The sequence below is a fragment of the Trypanosoma brucei genome, chromosome 9, assembly GCF_000002445.2.
Source record: "Trypanosoma brucei brucei TREU927 chromosome 9, whole genome shotgun sequence".
Lineage (NCBI taxonomy): Eukaryota > Euglenozoa > Kinetoplastea > Trypanosomatida > Trypanosomatidae > Trypanosoma > Trypanosoma brucei.
This window is the reverse complement of record NC_007282.1, coordinates 1,955,139-1,973,648: the sequence shown is the minus strand read 5'-3', so window position 1 is coordinate 1,973,648 and position 18,510 is coordinate 1,955,139. Positions and strand designations below refer to the sequence as shown.

At 46.0% G+C, this 18,510-nt stretch overlaps 6 protein-coding genes across 6 annotated transcripts, besides 4 other annotated features; all 6 read right to left on the bottom strand.

Annotated features, from left to right (window-relative positions):
* Window positions 1-235: 235 nt before the first annotated feature.
* Window positions 236-264: a microsatellite.
* A 52-nt stretch (window positions 265-316) lies between these two features.
* On the bottom strand, window positions 317-3,496 carry Tb09.211.3750 (hypothetical protein, conserved; the record flags this gene model as incomplete). The annotated part of the gene is made up of 1 exon (XM_822423.1): window positions 317-3,496. One exon carries the CDS (start codon window positions 3,494-3,496, stop codon window positions 317-319), a length of 3,180 nt encoding a protein of 1,059 aa, XP_827516.1.
* Window positions 3,497-4,407: 911 nt separating this feature from the next.
* Window positions 4,408-4,451: a sequence feature (A-rich).
* Window positions 4,452-4,530: 79 nt separating this feature from the next.
* Window positions 4,531-4,587: a sequence feature (AT_rich).
* Window positions 4,588-5,331: 744 nt separating this feature from the next.
* Window positions 5,332-5,358: a microsatellite.
* A 104-nt stretch (window positions 5,359-5,462) lies between these two features.
* Window positions 5,463-7,136, bottom strand: Tb09.211.3740 (hypothetical protein, conserved; the record flags this gene model as incomplete). Its single annotated transcript, XM_822422.1, has 1 exon — window positions 5,463-7,136. The coding sequence occupies one exon, from the start codon at window positions 7,134-7,136 to the stop codon at window positions 5,463-5,465; it is 1,674 nt and encodes a 557-aa protein (XP_827515.1).
* A 1,124-nt stretch (window positions 7,137-8,260) lies between these two features.
* Tb09.211.3730 (hypothetical protein, conserved) lies at window positions 8,261-11,698 on the bottom strand (the record flags this gene model as incomplete). Its single annotated transcript, XM_822421.1, has 1 exon — window positions 8,261-11,698. The coding sequence occupies one exon, from the start codon at window positions 11,696-11,698 to the stop codon at window positions 8,261-8,263; it is 3,438 nt and encodes a 1,145-aa protein (XP_827514.1).
* A 253-nt stretch (window positions 11,699-11,951) lies between these two features.
* Window positions 11,952-15,020, bottom strand: Tb09.211.3720 (hypothetical protein, conserved; the record flags this gene model as incomplete). Its single annotated transcript, XM_822420.1, has 1 exon — window positions 11,952-15,020. The coding sequence occupies one exon, from the start codon at window positions 15,018-15,020 to the stop codon at window positions 11,952-11,954; it is 3,069 nt and encodes a 1,022-aa protein (XP_827513.1).
* Window positions 15,021-15,070: 50 nt separating this feature from the next.
* On the bottom strand, window positions 15,071-15,319 carry Tb09.211.3710 (hypothetical protein, unlikely; the record flags this gene model as incomplete). Its single annotated transcript, XM_822419.1, has 1 exon — window positions 15,071-15,319. One exon carries the CDS (start codon window positions 15,317-15,319, stop codon window positions 15,071-15,073), a length of 249 nt encoding a protein of 82 aa, XP_827512.1.
* Window positions 15,320-16,476: 1,157 nt separating this feature from the next.
* On the bottom strand, window positions 16,477-17,508 carry Tb09.211.3700 (hypothetical protein, conserved; the record flags this gene model as incomplete). The annotated part of the gene is made up of 1 exon (XM_822418.1): window positions 16,477-17,508. One exon carries the CDS (start codon window positions 17,506-17,508, stop codon window positions 16,477-16,479), a length of 1,032 nt encoding a protein of 343 aa, XP_827511.1.
* Between the last annotated feature and the right edge of the window lie 1,002 nt (window positions 17,509-18,510).

The following is an 18,510-nucleotide window of genomic DNA, read 5'->3' as shown; positions in this document are numbered from 1 at the left end:
CTCATGCTGGCGAAAACTTTAAAACTACAACAAGGAAAGATACCGGTGAATTTGCTTCGGGTAAGATAAGGAGTCTAGAACAAGCACCTACAACCGGGGGTTCGCAGTTTTATTGTTCACAATACAGCCCTAGGACACGATAAAAGCCCATTTCACTGTAACTCTACATAAAGAAAGTAACGGCTGAATCTCCTCCGGCAACCAGCATCACAAATCCCACCCCAACAAAAGCGCAACACACACACACACACACACACACACACAACAACAACAACAAACAACACCCATCCTCACGACGACCAAAACCTCCGCCACTTTACATACTCTTCCACATGTGTGAACTCCACATACTCGTCGCGACACATGCCAATTCCTTTGTTGAAAGTTCCTCGGTTTTGTTGAAACCACATCCAGAAACAAGGTACCGGATGAAAAGTTTTCCCTCCACCGCCTCCTCCCATGTCCCCTCCAATGCTGCCTCAAATTGTTCATAGTTCATGGTCACAACAGAGTTGGACTTCGCACGGTAACTAAGCAGACCATTAAAGTAAAGTGACAATGGATCTTCATAATGAAGCATGATAGTCACCAGGTAACCACGGAGTGCGTTGAGTGTAATTGGAGCAGAGTGTGTGGCTAGTTGGTACTCAGAGATGATTTCACTGGGGCCCATACTTATCACACCGGAAGCTCTCTTATATACATGTTCAAGTAATGTGAGTACGTCCTCCTTTTCTATTGCTTCCTCTGGGTTGGAGGAAGGCCAGTTGGCCGATATCTGGTGCATTACGTACGTGATGTAATGAATACGTGTAGGGGACTCGAAACCCCGAATGCAGCTAAGGTAGAGATCCACCAGTGGCTGTGCCGCCATCGTTGCATCAAAGTAACACAAAATTTCGTACATGGTCTTCGCCACGAGTTCTGGGTAGCAATAACGAGACTCTAGTTCCTTTACAAATGACTCTTGGAATTCCGTCAAAACATACGACTCCCTGAAGACTGACTCAACCAGCATACGTACCATTTCACTATTAGTTGCTCGAGTTTTAGTTTGCTCTAGGCACCGGAGGTACCGCTCTTCCGCCCGTTGAAAGTGGCGTTCGCACGAGTTTAGTAAAATGTGCCCGATAGTAGACACATCAATGAGTCTCGGAGTAATCGGCCTATAGCCGCCAAACATATTCTGGTAAAGCAACCACTCTGGCGACCGGTTAGGTGAAAGAGGGTTAAGGCGTAAAAACACTGCAGTTGCGGGTGATGTTGAAGAAGATGCCATAACACCTTTCAGGAGGCTTTTTGAGTAGTTGGATGGCTTGAGTTCACCAAACAAATGTGACTTACTCAACATTTCGGCCACTTCATTCTTATTTTGCTCGTGGGCGCAATCGACACGTGTAAATATCGTCTTACCACCCCATTCCTCAAGAGCCTCCGACACGGATAGATTGTTTGAGGAATCATCTCCTTTAACAACTGCCTCTTCTCGCAGTACATTGCGATACTTTATATGCATGAAGCGCGTCCCCTGAGGTACAGCAAATGGTTCAACAGGGTCCACATGATTGACAGAACACAGAAGAGCTTGTGTATGCTGTGCAGGACCGGTAAAGACGTCGATTCCACAGTGAAACTTATTGGCGCTCACATCCAACATCGGTTTCATAAGAAAGTGCCGCATGAGCTGCTCTCCTTTCGTCAAGTGGCTGCTAGAGGCGCCGCCAGCCTTCACGCGCTGGAGCAGTTGATCGCCTTCGTCACTCGTCAGAAGGATATTCGCCACCCACTCTTCTTGCTTTCGCTTGGCCTCTTCGAACATTTCTTCAGGAAGATCCACGAATGATTGGGGCATCTCCAAAGGAAATTTCTTCCCCCCCAACTTTTGGATAATCGGTGGTTTTTGCGGTTCCCCAGCCTCTCCTTCAGATTTTCTCTTCGCCGCCTCTTCCGAGTCATCTGGTGACGATGCTGTGCGCAGATGACAAAACGAATCATTAGGAATTGTATTTGAGGAAGTGTCGGGATTACCATCGTGGCTATAAAGAATTGATACCTTCCTGCTTGGGGCGGGTACCTGCGCTACAGTGTCATCCATCTCCCTCACTGCCGAAACACTATTTTGCGTGTTGGATTCTGCTGGACTTGTTGTTTGCGCCCCTTTATACACAGCAAGGGACATCCTAACCTCTGGACCGTCAGGAAGAGCATCGTCTACCAATTTCAAAAGTTGCGGTGTAGTCTTAGAGCTTCCACCCTGCCGAATACACAACCTGGCCACCAGTGCCTCGTACATGCGAGGGTCGCTCAGGAGGGAGGCGAATACATCCGTCTCATCCTGTTCGTCATTTATTAATTTCCCATCACGTGGGAGTAATTGCATATACCGTTGCTCACACAAGTGCATCTCCTCTATTAACAGAGCAACGACACCAAGTGTTCGCCTACACTGTTCGTACTCTCCGGCATAATCGCCAAACAAGACGTCCCTATCGTATTGGTCAAGCAGTTCGTTCATACGACTCTCCAACTGGCTAAGCATCACCAAAAGCACAACTCGCTCATCGCCCTGTTCAAATAATCCTTGGAGCAGGGTCATTCGCTTATCTTTTATTACCTTGTACGCATCCTTCACGAATACAGATTCGTTATCACTGAGACACTTCCGCAGCCTGCAAATACGCAAGTGGAGGTCCTTATTTTCTTGCAACAGCCGCAGCCGCACGTCATCGAATTCGTTCTTGATTTTCCTATTCTTCTCCCGCTCGCTCGTCAACTCATCCCTCGCGGTCACATAGCTTGCTGCATATCGCTCATTCTCCCTCTCAAGGCGACTTACTTCATTTTCATAGTACGTTACTGCTTCTCTAAAATTTTCAAGTTCCTGTCTTAGTCTTGCCAGATTGTCTCGTGTGTTTCCAAGGTTTACTTCGAGACGCAATGCGGCATTCTCGCGTAGCAGCATCTCCGTTTGATCAAAATATGTCGCACCCAGCTCCTCACTCTGCCCGGAACCTTCGTCCTCCGGATGAAGATAACTGGCAGTGAGGGTGGGTTGAGTAAATATCGCCCGACAAAATTCCATGCGAAACATTCTCAGCATGTTACCGAACTCAGGCGATTGCTGCGCAACCGCGCGGGTGACGGAGTCGTACAGCTGAAACGTTTTCATGGTGCGTATGGCGCTCGGTGGTTCCTCCATGCTGTTCGTTACCAGCTCCTTTAGACCTACTTCGTACTCTAGGAGGACACTTCGCCAGCGTTCTTGTATCATAATTCGGTTTGCCCTTGCTTTACTCTCCGATGCGTTCAGCGACAATGGGTTTTGTGAGGGGGTTTCCCTCTGCCCGGATGCATTTTGAATGGCGGGGAGACCTCCGATGCTTGTCACATTCACATCGCTACTCACCACTCTTCTTACATTTTGAAACCGGGACGAATGCACCCTCCCCGCCTCATTACTACCGCCCGCTGCACTGTAGTTGACGCAGCCGTCCATTTCTCTTCGATATTTCTTCCCCCCCCCTATGTTCGCACTGTCAATATTCGCGTAGCGGCGCACTGGTGTTTGTCAAGATGTGAGTTCCTTCTCTACCCGCGGAAAAGGAGGGAAAATGAAAGGTCAATAACAAACAGGAACAGAGCAATATACAAGTACCCTTACCACTTCTAATTAAAGTTATTGATACTATTATTAACAGTGTGTCTGGCGAAATGATTTTGTGGTGTAATAAAGGAAACGGGACGTATTGTTGATAATGCAAAAGAAAAACAAGAAAAGAAGTGGAAAAAAGATGGAGCAATTACATATACATAAGTAGTTTATATTGAGTAAGAAAACAACAACACAAATGTGACACGTGTTTATAAATAGAGGGTATACTCATCATGTTAAAATACAGCGCTCTCTTGCACGAAGGGTATAGCGCGTGCCTCCGAGGGAAAAATCGAGTAGGTATGGGGACAAAAGGGGGAAAACATAGCAGAACAGGGGGTGAAAAACGACTCTCAACAAGTTAAATAAACGAATACGTTCGTATATTTCATAATAAATACAAGGTGTTAGGATGCTGTGGCGGTGGAGGGGCAAATAAGAAAAAAATCACGGAAAGTGCCAACTCAAGTATGCGACCCAAGAAGAAGTGCCTTGAAACTTTAAAGGAAACAAAGAACGAAATGAGGGAAAGTTTTTTTTTGTTAAATACCGAGGAGGAAATACAAAAAAACACAAGCGAAAGACCGAATGAAAGGGGAATGCACTATGAAAGTGACTCACTTGACTAGTGGGGGAATATATAATCCTCTAGTACCAGCTTCCGTCCTTCTTCTCTTCTTTTTCTTTTTTATCTTTGCTTTTGTGTCTTCAAATTTTTACGAAGAAGCGGACATTTCTCTCCATGCTCTTAACCCTCTTTTTTTTTCGTTTCGTTTCCCCTCACGTCTTTTCTTTCCTTCAACACAGTTTCCCTCCTTTCCCCCCCTTATGGGGATGGATGCATTGCAGATGCACATTCAAATATAAACGCATACAAGTAAATTTAAACATATTTATAATTTATTAAACCATTAATATAAATTTTATTATTATATCGCCCGTACGTGTTTTTTCCTTTATATTCCCCCCCCCCCTCACACCCAGTATCCGCAACATCTTTTTGACCACCATCACTCTTTAGTTAATTGCACACTCTTCTTTTTTTTAAAAAAAGTATCCTTTAACAAAAAAAATGTTGTATGGCAGATAGATATAATAATCATTAAAGTTGCCCTCTTATACCAATGCGCACAGTCTGTCGACGCAATGCGCCAATACACACACACACCGACGACACGCACCAAAAAAAAAAAAGTCACACTTTCGTCGTGACAAAAAGCAACGATATATATATATATATATAACAACAACAAAGAGTGCAAGAGGTCATAAACCACATGACTCCCCATCACCACTAACATCAGCAACTATAAAAGGCGTGCAACCAAAAACATATGTAAAAAGCAGATTCGTGATGAAGGGGGCAAGGTAATTGGGGTTGGGAGTCCCATGAAATCTACAGACAGCTTACCTTACAGCCACGGATTATGCATATCTAAATTCATCTCCTCTTTTCCGCGTTCCTTAATTCCTCCTTTGCTCCCTTTCTTCCTCCTTTTCTCCACCCTCCGGCTTTTCCTTTTGCTTCGCTCCTCAACCCCGCACATTCGGTATGTCACAAAAATGTTCACGATCTCCCACATCATCTTATTCCGTATCTCTCCAGGTGTATCATCATTTGCGCTTTCAGCTCCCTCTTCCCTTTTCCATACTCTTTTTATGTACGTATGAGTGCATGAGTGTATGTGTGTGTGTGTGTGTGTGTGCTTGGTTTCTTTTGTTTTTCTTTTATCTACCTTCTTTCGATTAGCCCGTTTCCCTATACTGTGTCAATTCACGTTTCTTAATTCCCTACGAACTGATGAACCAACTAAGCACAACTATCTTCACCCCACCCTGAAAACGCGAATAATGTCGTCACAGCCCCATACAATGCTAAAGGAAGCTGCAAGTTGTCAATACCATCTGTAAAGCACTCCGCAACGCTACACACAACAACGAGAACAAGAGACATGGCCGCTTGGCCGTGCTGTTCCACGTTAGACACAAACAACACGAAAACCCAAAACACAACCCCGCACACAAACCCACCTAATGTTCCCGTGGTTGTCTTGTGTGTAATGGTTGCATTAGCTCTTTCAGTGTAGACATTATTGCTAAGATATCGACCCAGTGCCCGTCTGTAGGAAAGAAGAAATGAGCTTCCAACAATACCTGCACATGCATCAACAACGCCGAGCGACACAAGGCCGGGAATGACACTGATAGAGAGCTCCAACAAACTATTATGATGCTCTGTTTTTCCGTTGCGTTCACGACGGTAGTAAAGCATCATGGAAAGTCCCAATCCATAAATGAGATAAATATGCGTGCGGACGACACCTTTGATGGAATCACGGCTGTCGATGTGATGGACCACAAAAGCATTTACATAGGAAGCGCCACTCACTCCGTAGTAGCGCCCCAACTCCAATAATATGGAGAGGCTTGTGGCAACAGACAACGATAACGAAAGGAACTGGGGATCAGCAATAGCGGCAGGGGTGAAGGCTGCAACGGCCAGAAAGTGAAACAACTTCCGTCTTACAACCTTACTCAAGTCTTTGGTGAAAACATCCACTACTACAACCATCGAAGGTACGGCAATACTCCAATACACAATTGTTAAGATACGAAATCTGCTGGCTGTTATGTATCGCACCAGCCACAACGCTATATCCTCTCCTATTTCCATGCTTCCCACCGCGTACGCCGACGCTACAATGATCGTTAGAGACATCCAGAAGGCAAACGTGATCCGTGGCACGTTCATAACCTGCTCAGATGATTTTGAGTTATCAAACTTGGCCACTAGACAGAAGCGCGAGGCAAAATACAGCACCGATGCCATCACTACAGCGCACATTATTGCCGTACGACTGACAATGTGTGCTTTGGTCATAACACTGACCGTATGTAAACCCTCTTTATTAGGTGCGTCCGCATTGAATGCACCGACACTACTAAATCCCCAGCCACTAACGGCGTCGAACGCGTAGAAGCCAACCAACCCACCAACCAAAATTGCCTCACTTTCACCAAGAATTCGCTTCAGTGTTACGTAGAAAACAAAACCAAACACAACAAAAACTCCACCACCAACGGTGACGCCGCAGTCCTTAAATGCAATGAAGATTAAGAGCAGCCACACTATGACATCACGAATACCACACATAAAAATTCTGGGACGAGAGTCCCTTTTCCACAAGGTATGAGAGTAGGAAGTTGTCATGAACGACAGAATCGTTGACGCATGAAACTCGTGAGGCAGCATTCTGCACGACATTACTTCCCCCAGTAACCGCTCTGCCAGAAACAATAACGGGAGAAAAAGATGGCTTTCACCATCCGGCGTGGCAACGGACATGATAGTCAACAAAAGCACAGCCATACCCTCCGACGATTGGTTAACTCTCCACGACATGAAAGTTAGTAGAAGCGCCCACAACACCATGAGAGTGGCAGAGTAGGAAACCTCCACTCTCATGCGAGGATATATCATCATTTCTAAAAGATTGTAAGCGGAGCTAAGACTAAATCAATTACGCACGTAGGAAAGGGCGCGCGTGTAATAGAGGGAAGAGGAAACTCAATTGTATGTTTTCCGCCCCCCTCCTTTTATTTTATTGTCCCCTTTCCCACCTCCTTTCTGTGTGCACCTAACACACTTGTTCCGACTTTACGCTTCTACCCTTTCTTGTTTCACTCTGCGCTCTAAGCACCTCAACGTCCCAATTGGTTGACTGCTCACCGTTGTCTCCTTACTATTGAGGTTGAGACGTAGCGAAGCTGAGCGAAGGAAAAACGACGAAAAAAAATCTCCCCCTTCTTTCGCCCTCACGCCTCTGCAGATCGAGGAGAGGATGTATTAATGTATTTGTATAAATGTGTAGTTTTGTGTGTCCTTGATATGTTACACCTCTTACTTTACACCTGCGGCACTTTGCTGATGAAAAATGCTTCTAGATTTGTGCTTCCCTTTCTCCTTCTTGTTGAAAATGTTATCGTCGCTCCTCAACTAAAATAATTTAATATTGCTGGCTCACCCCTCTCCTTCCTTAAAAAAAAAATGGTATTAACAAATCAGTAAAGCCGTCCGGCTAGGTGGCGCTCAAAATAATAAAAAAAAACTCCCTTTCCCCTCCCTCTTGTTTTTGCTCTTTCTGTTGCTGCTGTCGCACTTTTTGCCCTCTCCTGGGTTGCGCACAGTTTAGGCTCAGTGCCCCCAGTGGACTGTACAAGACACCCCACAAAACGGTGGAGGAGACCCCGGCTTTTGGTTGTGGGAATAACTGGACAAAATGTGTTTGCGTCGGAATAGCAACAAGAAAGGGAGTTCAGAATAAACAAAAAGAAAGGAAAAAAGATAGGTTGAGAATATATATGTATATATATATAGTATATTGGCAAGAGGTCGAGTACCCATTGTAGGTGTATAGTCAGTATCACAAAACAAAGAACATACCAGACAGTTACAGATGGAGTTTTTTTTTAATTAATAATTCAGTGCATAGTTACAGGTACGATAAACGTTGTGAGCGCCTTTTGCGACAAATTGTGCCGCCGCTACGACACTGGTGCCGGCTTGAAGGAGAAAGTAGTCAAATCGCCCATCCGGAGCGTATGACACTATCGAAGGGCAGTACACATATCATCCGCCACCTCCATCAAGTCTTGTAGTGCCTGCCGCAGCGCAAACTCCACCAAATCTGGTGTCAGCGCTTTTCCATCACTTGTTCGTTCGACAGCAGTTTCAGAAATCATTTCCTTTACTTTCTTCACTATACCCGCGCGAAGGCGCGATGCAGCTGGAATATCTTTGTTGCCGTACAGGTCCTTCTTATCATAGTCCGCATGCGGGAGACGCTCAAAGAAGACATTAACACTCATCGAATAGCTTCCTTCAAGAGTGGTGATATGGTGGAACCATAGTGCTGGTATGAACAGCATGTCTCCTGGGCCGATTTCTACCTCTAAAGCGTGGCGAGATGCATCGATAAATCGAGGAAATCGCATGTAATCCGGTTTATCGATATTGGTAACGGCTGAGGAGCTACCGCTAATATAAAGGTTGTTGTATTCACTGGGAGGGAAAAGTACTACGCGCTTTCTACCCACTATTTGGCAGAGTACGTTGTCAAGCGTGTCGTAGTGCGTCCACAACTGCAGAGGCGGAGCGCTTATCCGCAAGCAGGCTTGGTGCATGCGCGGCTTAATGTGATCGACTGTTGCTGACGGTAGTACAAAATCGTCCTTTAGACCTTGGAAATCACGCCATATGTTCGCCCGCTCGCTCTTCATATTGGATGCCACGGCGCGGAGGTACCAAGTTTCTCTTTCTTCATTCAGTTTCCCTGGTAAGTTACCGCTTTCTGCTAGTGCTGCAGAGCTAGCTAGGCAATGATCGAGAAGCTCATTGAATGACACATGCTGAAAAGAAAAGTTTTTCGTAACAAAATCAAGCAGTTCCGTATTCCGCGCGACATGGACAGAAACTCGTGTATTCCCCTCTACGCGATTTAGATACGCTGGATCACTCCATGCCTTGACACAACAGCCCATGTCAACGTCGCGGAACACCACTGGTTTGAAAGGATGATTCACCAACACCGAGAAACTTCCCACACTAAGGGATTGCTCTTCAACGGGACGCCTTTGTACTGTGCAGCAGATGGAAAAGGCATTAGCAGCAGCTGATGTGGATGTGCTTTCCAATTTGGATACGTCCCAGCTGTGAGCATTACGACCACCGCGTTTCCCACCCAAAAGTAGCAGTAGCGGCTTTGTGGCGAAAGTTCCAAATGAAAAGCATGTGAACCCGCTCCCTAGTACGCCAACAGCGCCATCCTCGAGTGCAACACAAGAATGGCGGGTCCACGTGGGGCACATGGGTGGGAGTTTCAGTGCTTCAGTTATCTCACCAGAGACCGGGTCCAGAAGTAAAATCTGCGTTGCTTGAAAGGACGCACTGGGTTCAGTCGAGGAACCACCCACGACAAGCACTCCTGTGACACCATTCACACTTACTCGACACATCGTATGGGAGAAGCGTGGGCCAACGATTGCGTCCCGTTTGTTGCAAACACCAGTAACCCAGTCAATACTCCACAAGGAACTGTCACTGACGCCACCACGGAGAAGACCACCGCTTAGCAGTACGATGCTTCCCATTGTAGCGTCAACTACTCCACTGGAGCAGCAGGGCGGTGGTATGTCCCCAGAGAGTCGCAACAGTTTCCAGTGAATAATTCCGTCGCCAACACTCCCCAGCCATGCATCATTCAAGAACTCACCGGTAGCGCAACGGCCACCGAAGACAAAAATATTACGCATATCAGTGTTTTCGTCACAACCACTATTAGTCACACTGGTGGCAGCATGCCGATACCGCGCAACCGGCAACTTGCCGTCATCCGCGGTTTGCTGTAGTTTGCTCCATGTCGCCACAATGTTTGCTTCCTCGCCATATCCATCAGTAGGTAGTTCAAGTCGAAGTAAATAAGCATCCGAAGCCACATCTTGAGGATTCGTACGACCACCAAACACCACATAACTTCCCCTCGAGACACGACTCATTGAATGGAACACAAGTGACGGCGGCTCGACACTTAAAGAAGACTGAAGCACCTTGCGATCCCCACTGCGCAAGCTATGGACATGGAGGGTATTCGTCCGCTGGTGACCTCGTGTGACGGAAAACCCACCAAACGATATGATAAGCACATCTCCGCTGAACAACCTTTCTGCAACTGCACCACCATTTCCCCAACCCTCGAAACCGAACCGACCTGTGGGCCAATTTTCCAACCTAAGTGCGTTCTGCTCATTTCCCTGCGACTTACAAGGTAACCCTGCGCACAATTCCTCTTCTTTCTGCTCCATTATCTCTTTAAAGCACGAGTGGTCCGGCATTTCCTCATCTGATAATGTGGTAGCCATTGTAATGCCATAGTGCTCGCACATTTCACACCACTCCTCCCACTCGTCAAACGGCTCCAGTGCCTCCACACGATCGTGATTATCTCCCGATATATAAAATTTTGAGAGATCATGAAAGTTGGCAAATCGCGCTTTGCACATTCCTTGCTGAATTGCCCTCCTTACCATTGCAGCACCGCTGGGACACTCCCCAATACTTAAAAGCGGACTGTTCTTCGTGCGTAACGCTGACAGCATAACCGTGCCAAAGCTGTCCGATGGATGCAGCTGATCATATGCAACAAAAATTGCGCAGGGAAAAGCACTTGCGATTTGCTTGATGAGGTGTGATGCAGCAACTGGAGGCATATACTGCATCACACATTCGGCGTACAGCACAGTTGGATTGTCTGTGGAAAATTGTGGCGATACCTCCCTCAAGCACGTTACAAGATCCCGATTTGTGCTACGTAGATCCGTACCAACCGCCCAGTAGTTGTTACCATAAAGTTTAACTAACTCTCCACCGGGATCTGCCACAATATCCTCTGGAAATGAACCAAATGGTGCCATCTTTACAAGCATTGACTTGGATTGCATAACGGCGGGGAAGTCAACCTCGTAGAAGTGTACGTTGCCGTAATCCGGTCGCTGCTTCAAACGCATGGCAAGTGTATCATAACCAGCACCAAGAGATATCACTTGTACGGGTAGTGCAACAGCATTACCAGTTGGGGGCAACGGAGGGGTATTCACGGTGCAGCGTATTTTCAAACAACGTAAATGGTGAATACATCGCTCAATCACGTCAGTGATAACCAGCATACGTAGATAGTACCCACGGTTGATTAGTGGCGATCGACGGGAGAGTTTCTTCACAAAGAAACGCAAATACGGGTCATCAAAGTACCCCTTATGAACCGCCGACCGCTTGCTTACGACACTATCATCATTTGTTCGCTGAACGGCTGCATCGGTGCTAACCGAACTCTCTTCTACCGCAATGGACATTAAGGTGTTTTGTGAGGTAGCAACGGCTTTATTGCGTGCAACTACCCGCAACTGAGTTGATATGATCAACCCTAGCGCAGGGGTGTGAGAGCTAGAGACAGCACGTAAAGAACAGGAACAAAGGGAAGGAGGGAACATTAAAGAACGACAGTTGCTGATGTACGGGGAAACCTCACATAATTATTAAATAAAAGAATACGAGGGTTACAACATACGAGAAGAGGACACAGCACCATTTTGTGTGGGGAAGGAAAACGATAAGAACATATATATGTATAAAGAAGTTTCCTGTGCTAATCGGACGCTGCAACTTCAACCAACACTAGATCAGTTAAGTGGCATTTTGCAAGTGGCGTTAGCATCCTCCTCTCTTTAACCTTGCTCAGTTGTGTTAATGTGCACGATCATCTGCACCCAAAGCCGTCGTGTCTTCGATTTCAATTTCCTCCCCTTCCTCACCTTCCCTTTCCCTCCCCCCGCTAGGAGTGCATCCCTTCCACTTTAACACGGTCTGAGCTAACTCCAACTTTCCAGCCTTGAGCAAAAGGGTACTGAGCGTCACGCTTGTGTTACGGGAGAGGGTGAACCCTCTCTCTTCCATTTGTGTGAGCAGCGACGCAACCTTAGTGTGCTCACCGGCCCGCGCAAACGCACCTACACACACGTTATAAATAAACTGTGTCTTGGGAAGTTTCTCAGAATCCAAAAGCTCCTGAATCTTTACAGTGTCACGCATTTTAGCGTACATGAGGTAAACTGATTCCACGTCCCGTTGTCGTCGGTCCCTGTGGGAGAGGAGTAGCGACACGTAGTGCTCCACCTTTGGTATATCACCAATGTAGCTAAAAGAAGTTGCGAGGGTTGCCAGCATGCGGCTAGTAAACGGTACACCGGCAGAAACCATTTCTTCTACAATCTGTGTCGTTTCTTCCACCATGTGCGCACGTGAGTAAATGTTGAGAAGCACGGCATAGCCAAATTCTTCCATTGCTATTTGCTTGCTTTTACGTTCCTCCACCAATTCCTTTACGCGTTCGTATCGCTTAGCGCGCCCGTAACCCTCAAAAAGAATATTAAATGTGATGTGATTCTCCTGAAACCCTTCTTCTTTCATTTTTTCCCGCATCGCCTCCATCTTAGTAACGTCCCCGCTTTTCGCATAGGCATTCATTGCCTGGTGGTACGTCACCTGCGTGGGGGCTGCATTGGCGGATCGAGACATCTCCTCTAACACGCACTCCATCTCACTGAGCCTGCCCATCTTTCCAAGCATGTCAACAACTGTCGTAGCCGTTACAGGGTTGGGTGGCACGAGTTTCATCATAGTGTTGAGAATCTGCTGCACCATTTCCACATTGTTGCTAGCCATGTACAAATCAAGAAACTTGTTGTACACGGGCATCGTTATGGTAACCTTGGATTGCAGGAGATCGTTCCAACACTCGTCCACTGCCTGCGCATCGCCCAAACGGGCAAAGGCAGACGCTGCAACGGCGAAGAACAATGGCGACCGTACGGCATTGCTGGTAAGGGCTTCATGGAAATACCGCTTTACACCTTCTAAGTCGTTAAAGTGCCCCAAACCCGTTATCACCTCGCCGAATGTTCGCTCATTTACAGAAACGTGCCTCTCCCGCATTTCTTTGAGAAGAGCGTCGAAACCTTGACGATTGCGGTGCTTTGACGTATCACGAAGGAGAACGCGATAGATATCCGGAGATTTATATGGTATTCGTGAAACCAAAGCATTTAAATCCTCGTGTCGGTTATTCATGGAGTAGTATTGCACGATCTCAGCTTGCACTGCTTCGTTCGCTAGTAATCCGTAGTTCTCAGCTTCTTGTATAATAACCTCGCAACGACTTGTGTCGTGTTGATATGTCTTCAGTAATTGCACTGCAACTGCAGGAGAAAAGACTTGGACATCTCCAGCAGCAACCTTACCTTTAATCTCCCGGTAAAGCTGCTCCACAATTGAGTAGTCCTGCAAAACACCGAACACGCGCAGAAGCGTCGGATACATGTAATATTCAATCTGGATCCCCTTGCTACGCATCTCGTTCATGTACTTCTCTACCATACGAGGGTAGTATTTATCGAGAACACGAAACAAATGCTGGTAAGTATACGCTGTGTGATAAATATGCTGCTCCTGCATCTCCTCCTTCAACGCAATAACCTCTTTAAGGTTGTACGCGTGTGCATACCAGCGTAGCATTTCGTCATACAAACGACCGTCATGCAAGGCACCAGCTTCCTTTAGGCGGTTGAAGCATCGCTTCATGTCATCAAAACGACCAAGTACGCCATACCCCTTAATAAGTGACGTCAGGTAGGATGGCTCCAAGTTATCAATGGCGTCATTTGCCACAGACTCATCAACTGCACTGTCGAGGAGTTGAACCTTCTGCAGCATAATCTCGTCGCTCACCTTTTGACCTTTCGATAAGATTTCGCTGCAGCGAGCAATTACTGCCGTTTGAGCAGCCATCCCCAGCATGTTAACCCCTAAATCCTCACGAAGCAACCTTTCAGCCTCGTACACATCGGAGGCAGTGCGACACCGCTGCAACCGAGCCCGCATGAGGGTTCCGATAGCTTGGTCTGATAACTGCGCCCGATTGTCCAGTGCCTGTTTCGTCACCTCCTCAAGCATGTCACCATCGCCACGGATCGCTATGATTGCAGCTGAAAATATGGCGTCGAAATCAAAACGTGACCCGTTCGCCGCCTCTCGATGATTCAGTAGCTGATTGGTGAGGGAAATGATACGCCTGTATTGTGAAGTCATTCCATACGTTCCTAGAAGAGCACAATAGTCTTCTGTGCCAATCTTCTCCAAGGGAATTTCTTGCAGGAGTTTCTCCCCCTCCTCATATTTTCCGGACAGTTGATACGATAGTACCGCTAACATTCGCAGGGTTTCGTCACCACGCAGCTCATCAGCCATGTTTTTCATGAGGTCCCGAGCGTTATCAGATCTGTAGGAGTCAAATAGATGTTTTACTAAGGGATAATGCATAGGCATACCGTATTTACGGAATCGAATAGACGCCCGAAAGAGGAGATGCGCCATATCCCCCTGCCGAAGCTCAACACACTCTTTCATAAGACTCTCTACCAGTGCAGAAGCATCTGCTGGAGATATTTCACTTCGTTGCAGTCTCGACTGCAAAGCAATCATGAGAAAGGTAACGCTGTTGCGAAAGTGGGTTATTTTTCGCCGTGAATGAAGAACCGACTGACGAACGTATCGAGCCACATGCCGCGGTTTTGTTGTGAGTATTGCCGCCAGCTGGGCTTCATCGTCTGATGAAAAGGGACGAAAATGCCCACTACGTGCGTTCTGCATAGAAACCGGCGTAGAGGTCACGCCACGCCGTGCGCAAAGCAGTGCGGGGGGAATGGGAAAGGCTGCCACATTCCGGATGCGGACGATCCCTCGTCGCAGTAGTTTCATGTTATTGTTATTATTTATCGTCGTGTGATTAACGGCACAGGTAGATAGCGTTACGTCGTTATTAGAAACCACCCGTTGTCACGGCCTACCGAAATTAAACCGTACGTAGTGTTGTTCCACACACACACACAACAAAAACAAGCTCGATCCACTGTTCCTGCCTGTGTCACTACATCGTTATATGGTGGGAATTTTTTGAGATTTTTTAAGGAGAAAAAAGGTGAAACACAATGCACAAAGCAAAAGAAAAAGAAAAAGAGTAACATTATAGAGCTTGTCAGATCCACAGGTGCGGACATAAAAGAAAGCCTATACAAAGTAACCAAAACCCCAATATCCGTTCCGTCTGTATACACATCTGTCCGTACGTACTGCCACCAATACAAAAGAAGATATAAAATAAAAGAACTCAAAACAGCATCCCCCGTGTCGATGTGATAAACAACTTACTCCCGAATTCCACCCCTTAATTCGTCAGAGTCGGGACGAATTCGATATGAGAGTTCTCTTCCAGCCCAGCGAAACAACATATGACGACGTTAAGTTAAGTCGTGATCAAAATTTGAATAAACACGACCACCACATACTGTGGCTGATGTTGATCGTTTTTCATATTTGTAATAAAACGTAAGGTTGGCACCTCCTCCCCTCACATCCATTAGAAATTTCGTGACGTAACCAATTTTTCCACAGTTCCCAGATAGAAAATGATGGTATATGTTGGTCTGTAATCCACGCGTTAAACCATCAACAGGGTTGGTGACAAAAAAGAAAGATATTTAATCGCCAAGTAGTCACGATAATCGGGATAGAACGGAAATTCATTGCGCATCAAAAGGTAGCAAAAGCGTTCACCCATACCGCACGCAAAGAAAAGAAAGAGTGTTGTGAGCGTGAAATAATGATGGCCCTCAGACGTGCTGCAGCAGATCCCCTAAAATCCGGGCAGTTGTGATTCGACAATATTCTCCGTGGTAGGTTAACAAAATTCGATGCACGAAACGAAAAATAAGTGTTTTGAAGTTACACCCCCCCCCCCGATACTAGTGACCCGCATCGGAAATATATGTGTTCTCTTCGATGTGTCTTAAAGATATAAAAGTGAACGTCGAATTCGAGGGGCTCTCACCGATGTCGTCATAATCAGAGCATTCATGATATAATCAGCACGGACCCAAAAGTGACGCTCCATTGGAGTAGAAAAGGATTATGTGGAACCAGTTCGAGTACAAAAGCGAAAATGATGATGGATCCACAGTTAACAAACGTCTGGCTTTGTTAGTACGATCCATTGTATTAGCAAATGCCAGTTTCCCACGTCGAAACGCTGTTGCACAATTCGCTATTATTGTTGCAAAACCTGATTTTACCACCGGGAACCCCTTTTTGTCATTTTTTTTTTTACCTTCCCACATCCATATTCTTCTCTTCAACTTCACGTAATTTTCGTCGTCATTTATGAGGTAATTTTCTTTGTTTCTTCCACTACTGGCTTATCCTCAAGGTCTTTACGCGCTTCCTCAATCAAATCAACAATTTGTGTGTTCATTGGATGATCTTCTCTCCCCTTTTCAAGTAACTGAACCACCTCTTTAAGTTTGTTCAACATACGTAATGCAAAGGCCCCATGTATATACCCCTGTATATTCCCAGATACTTGAACAGCTTCATTTGCGCATTGGACGGCTTCTTCGAACTTCCGCTGATGCACGAGAATCCCCGCTTTCATTCCTAGTAGGCCACCGTGGCGTGAAGGCTCAACCACATAATCCAGGCATACGTCCACACACCGCACAGCACTGCTCAAATCACCGTTTTGTACGTTGGCGAGTGCCATTGCAGACACCACCCTTATGAAGAGCGTAACATCCATTGGTTCATGCTCCTCTTTTGCCACCATTATAACAGGTCCAGACTTCGACGTATCCGATGGCTTATCATCCGAGGACGCTTCCTGCAAGGTGGCAGCATCGTCAGAAACATTTTCTAATGTGTCCTTTCCTCGAGTCGTTTTACTTATGTTGGCACGCTTACCAACGCGTAACGAGCAGCCACTGCGCTCTACCTCTTCTACAAGTTCACGAAAATTTTCCGTGAAGTTAGAGACCAGTTCATGCGGCTGGTGCCCACCACTCATACTGGAACATGGATAAAGCAAGTAACTTAGTGGCCGTTGGGCGATAAGGTCTTTGCATCCGTACTCTTGGAGGATTTTGTCCAGATGTGGCGCGATACTCGGCGTCGGCCGCTTGTTTTCGATCTCGCGCAAGATTTTATAACCAAGTTCAACTACAACATCACGTGCAGTATTCTCTTGCAGCACGGCGCGCTGTTCCTGAAGACTTTCCTCAATCACCTCTGGCACATAACTTTTAACGCGTTCATCACGGGTTTGTGGCTTATTCCACAGCGAAGTAAAGAAATTATTTTTATCGGATTTGAAATTCTGAAAGAATCCGCCCCTCTTCCGCAGCGTGCGGCGAAGCATATAATTTTGCTCGAAGTCCTATCAACAATGAGAATAATTACAGTTATAATAAGGGGGGTTGTAGTTCCCTTGTTGTATTGCTCCTAATGTTGTTTTGTGCCTTTATCTCAAAGAAGTACGTAACGAAAGAATTTAGTGAACACCACCGAGCCAATACACGAAAAAAAAACAAAAGCAATGTGAGTCAATAGCAACAGAGCATAGCATGAGCATTAGCAATCACTACGATACGAAAAGTTATTGTGAAATCAACAGGGAGTGTGTATAGGAGCGTTTTTTTCAGATTATTGCCATTATTAACAAATTGTTCGGGAAGCGGGGATACGTTTCTAAGTGTGGGTTCGTGCAACTGCCGGTTGCGAAAATATGAAAACAAATGGTGAATGTCATTGTCCATCGCAATATTAGGGGGAATCCCATTCATCGGTGAGGAAACTACCGGCTTTATCAAATAAACACATTAAACCTCATTTTTTTTTTTAAAGCTCTCCTCAGCTCAAAAAGGGTCGAAAGCATATTTTAACATAAGATGCAAAGTTTGTCACCATATGAAGGACTTTCATTTGAGGTGAAAGCCCATGACACAGTATGAAATCCTCACCAAAAATGGGCACGCATGAGTACGGAAAGGAACGCAGAGGTGGAATCTCGCTGCCGTTGAATAAATCCAAAAGTGACTAAAAGCACCATACTGGACGACCTAATAACAGCTGAAACGTTCCCCATGCCGTGCTAATATCATCGGTGCGAGCGGGTTGAACATTTTACCTTTTTTTTTTTTACTTCGGTGCCTCATTTGTTGTTTTCAATTACACAAACGAAGAGAAAAGAGGGAGAAACACATGGTGTTATATATTTTAATGTGTGCGTGTACATGTTCAAAAAAAAATAAACAGAGCAGAACAGAAGAAAATGCATTAAATGTGTGGTTAATGTGGCAACATGAGAGAAGGGAGACACATCCAAAATTGTGCGCGCGAATTGGTCTTATTTTCAACTGGC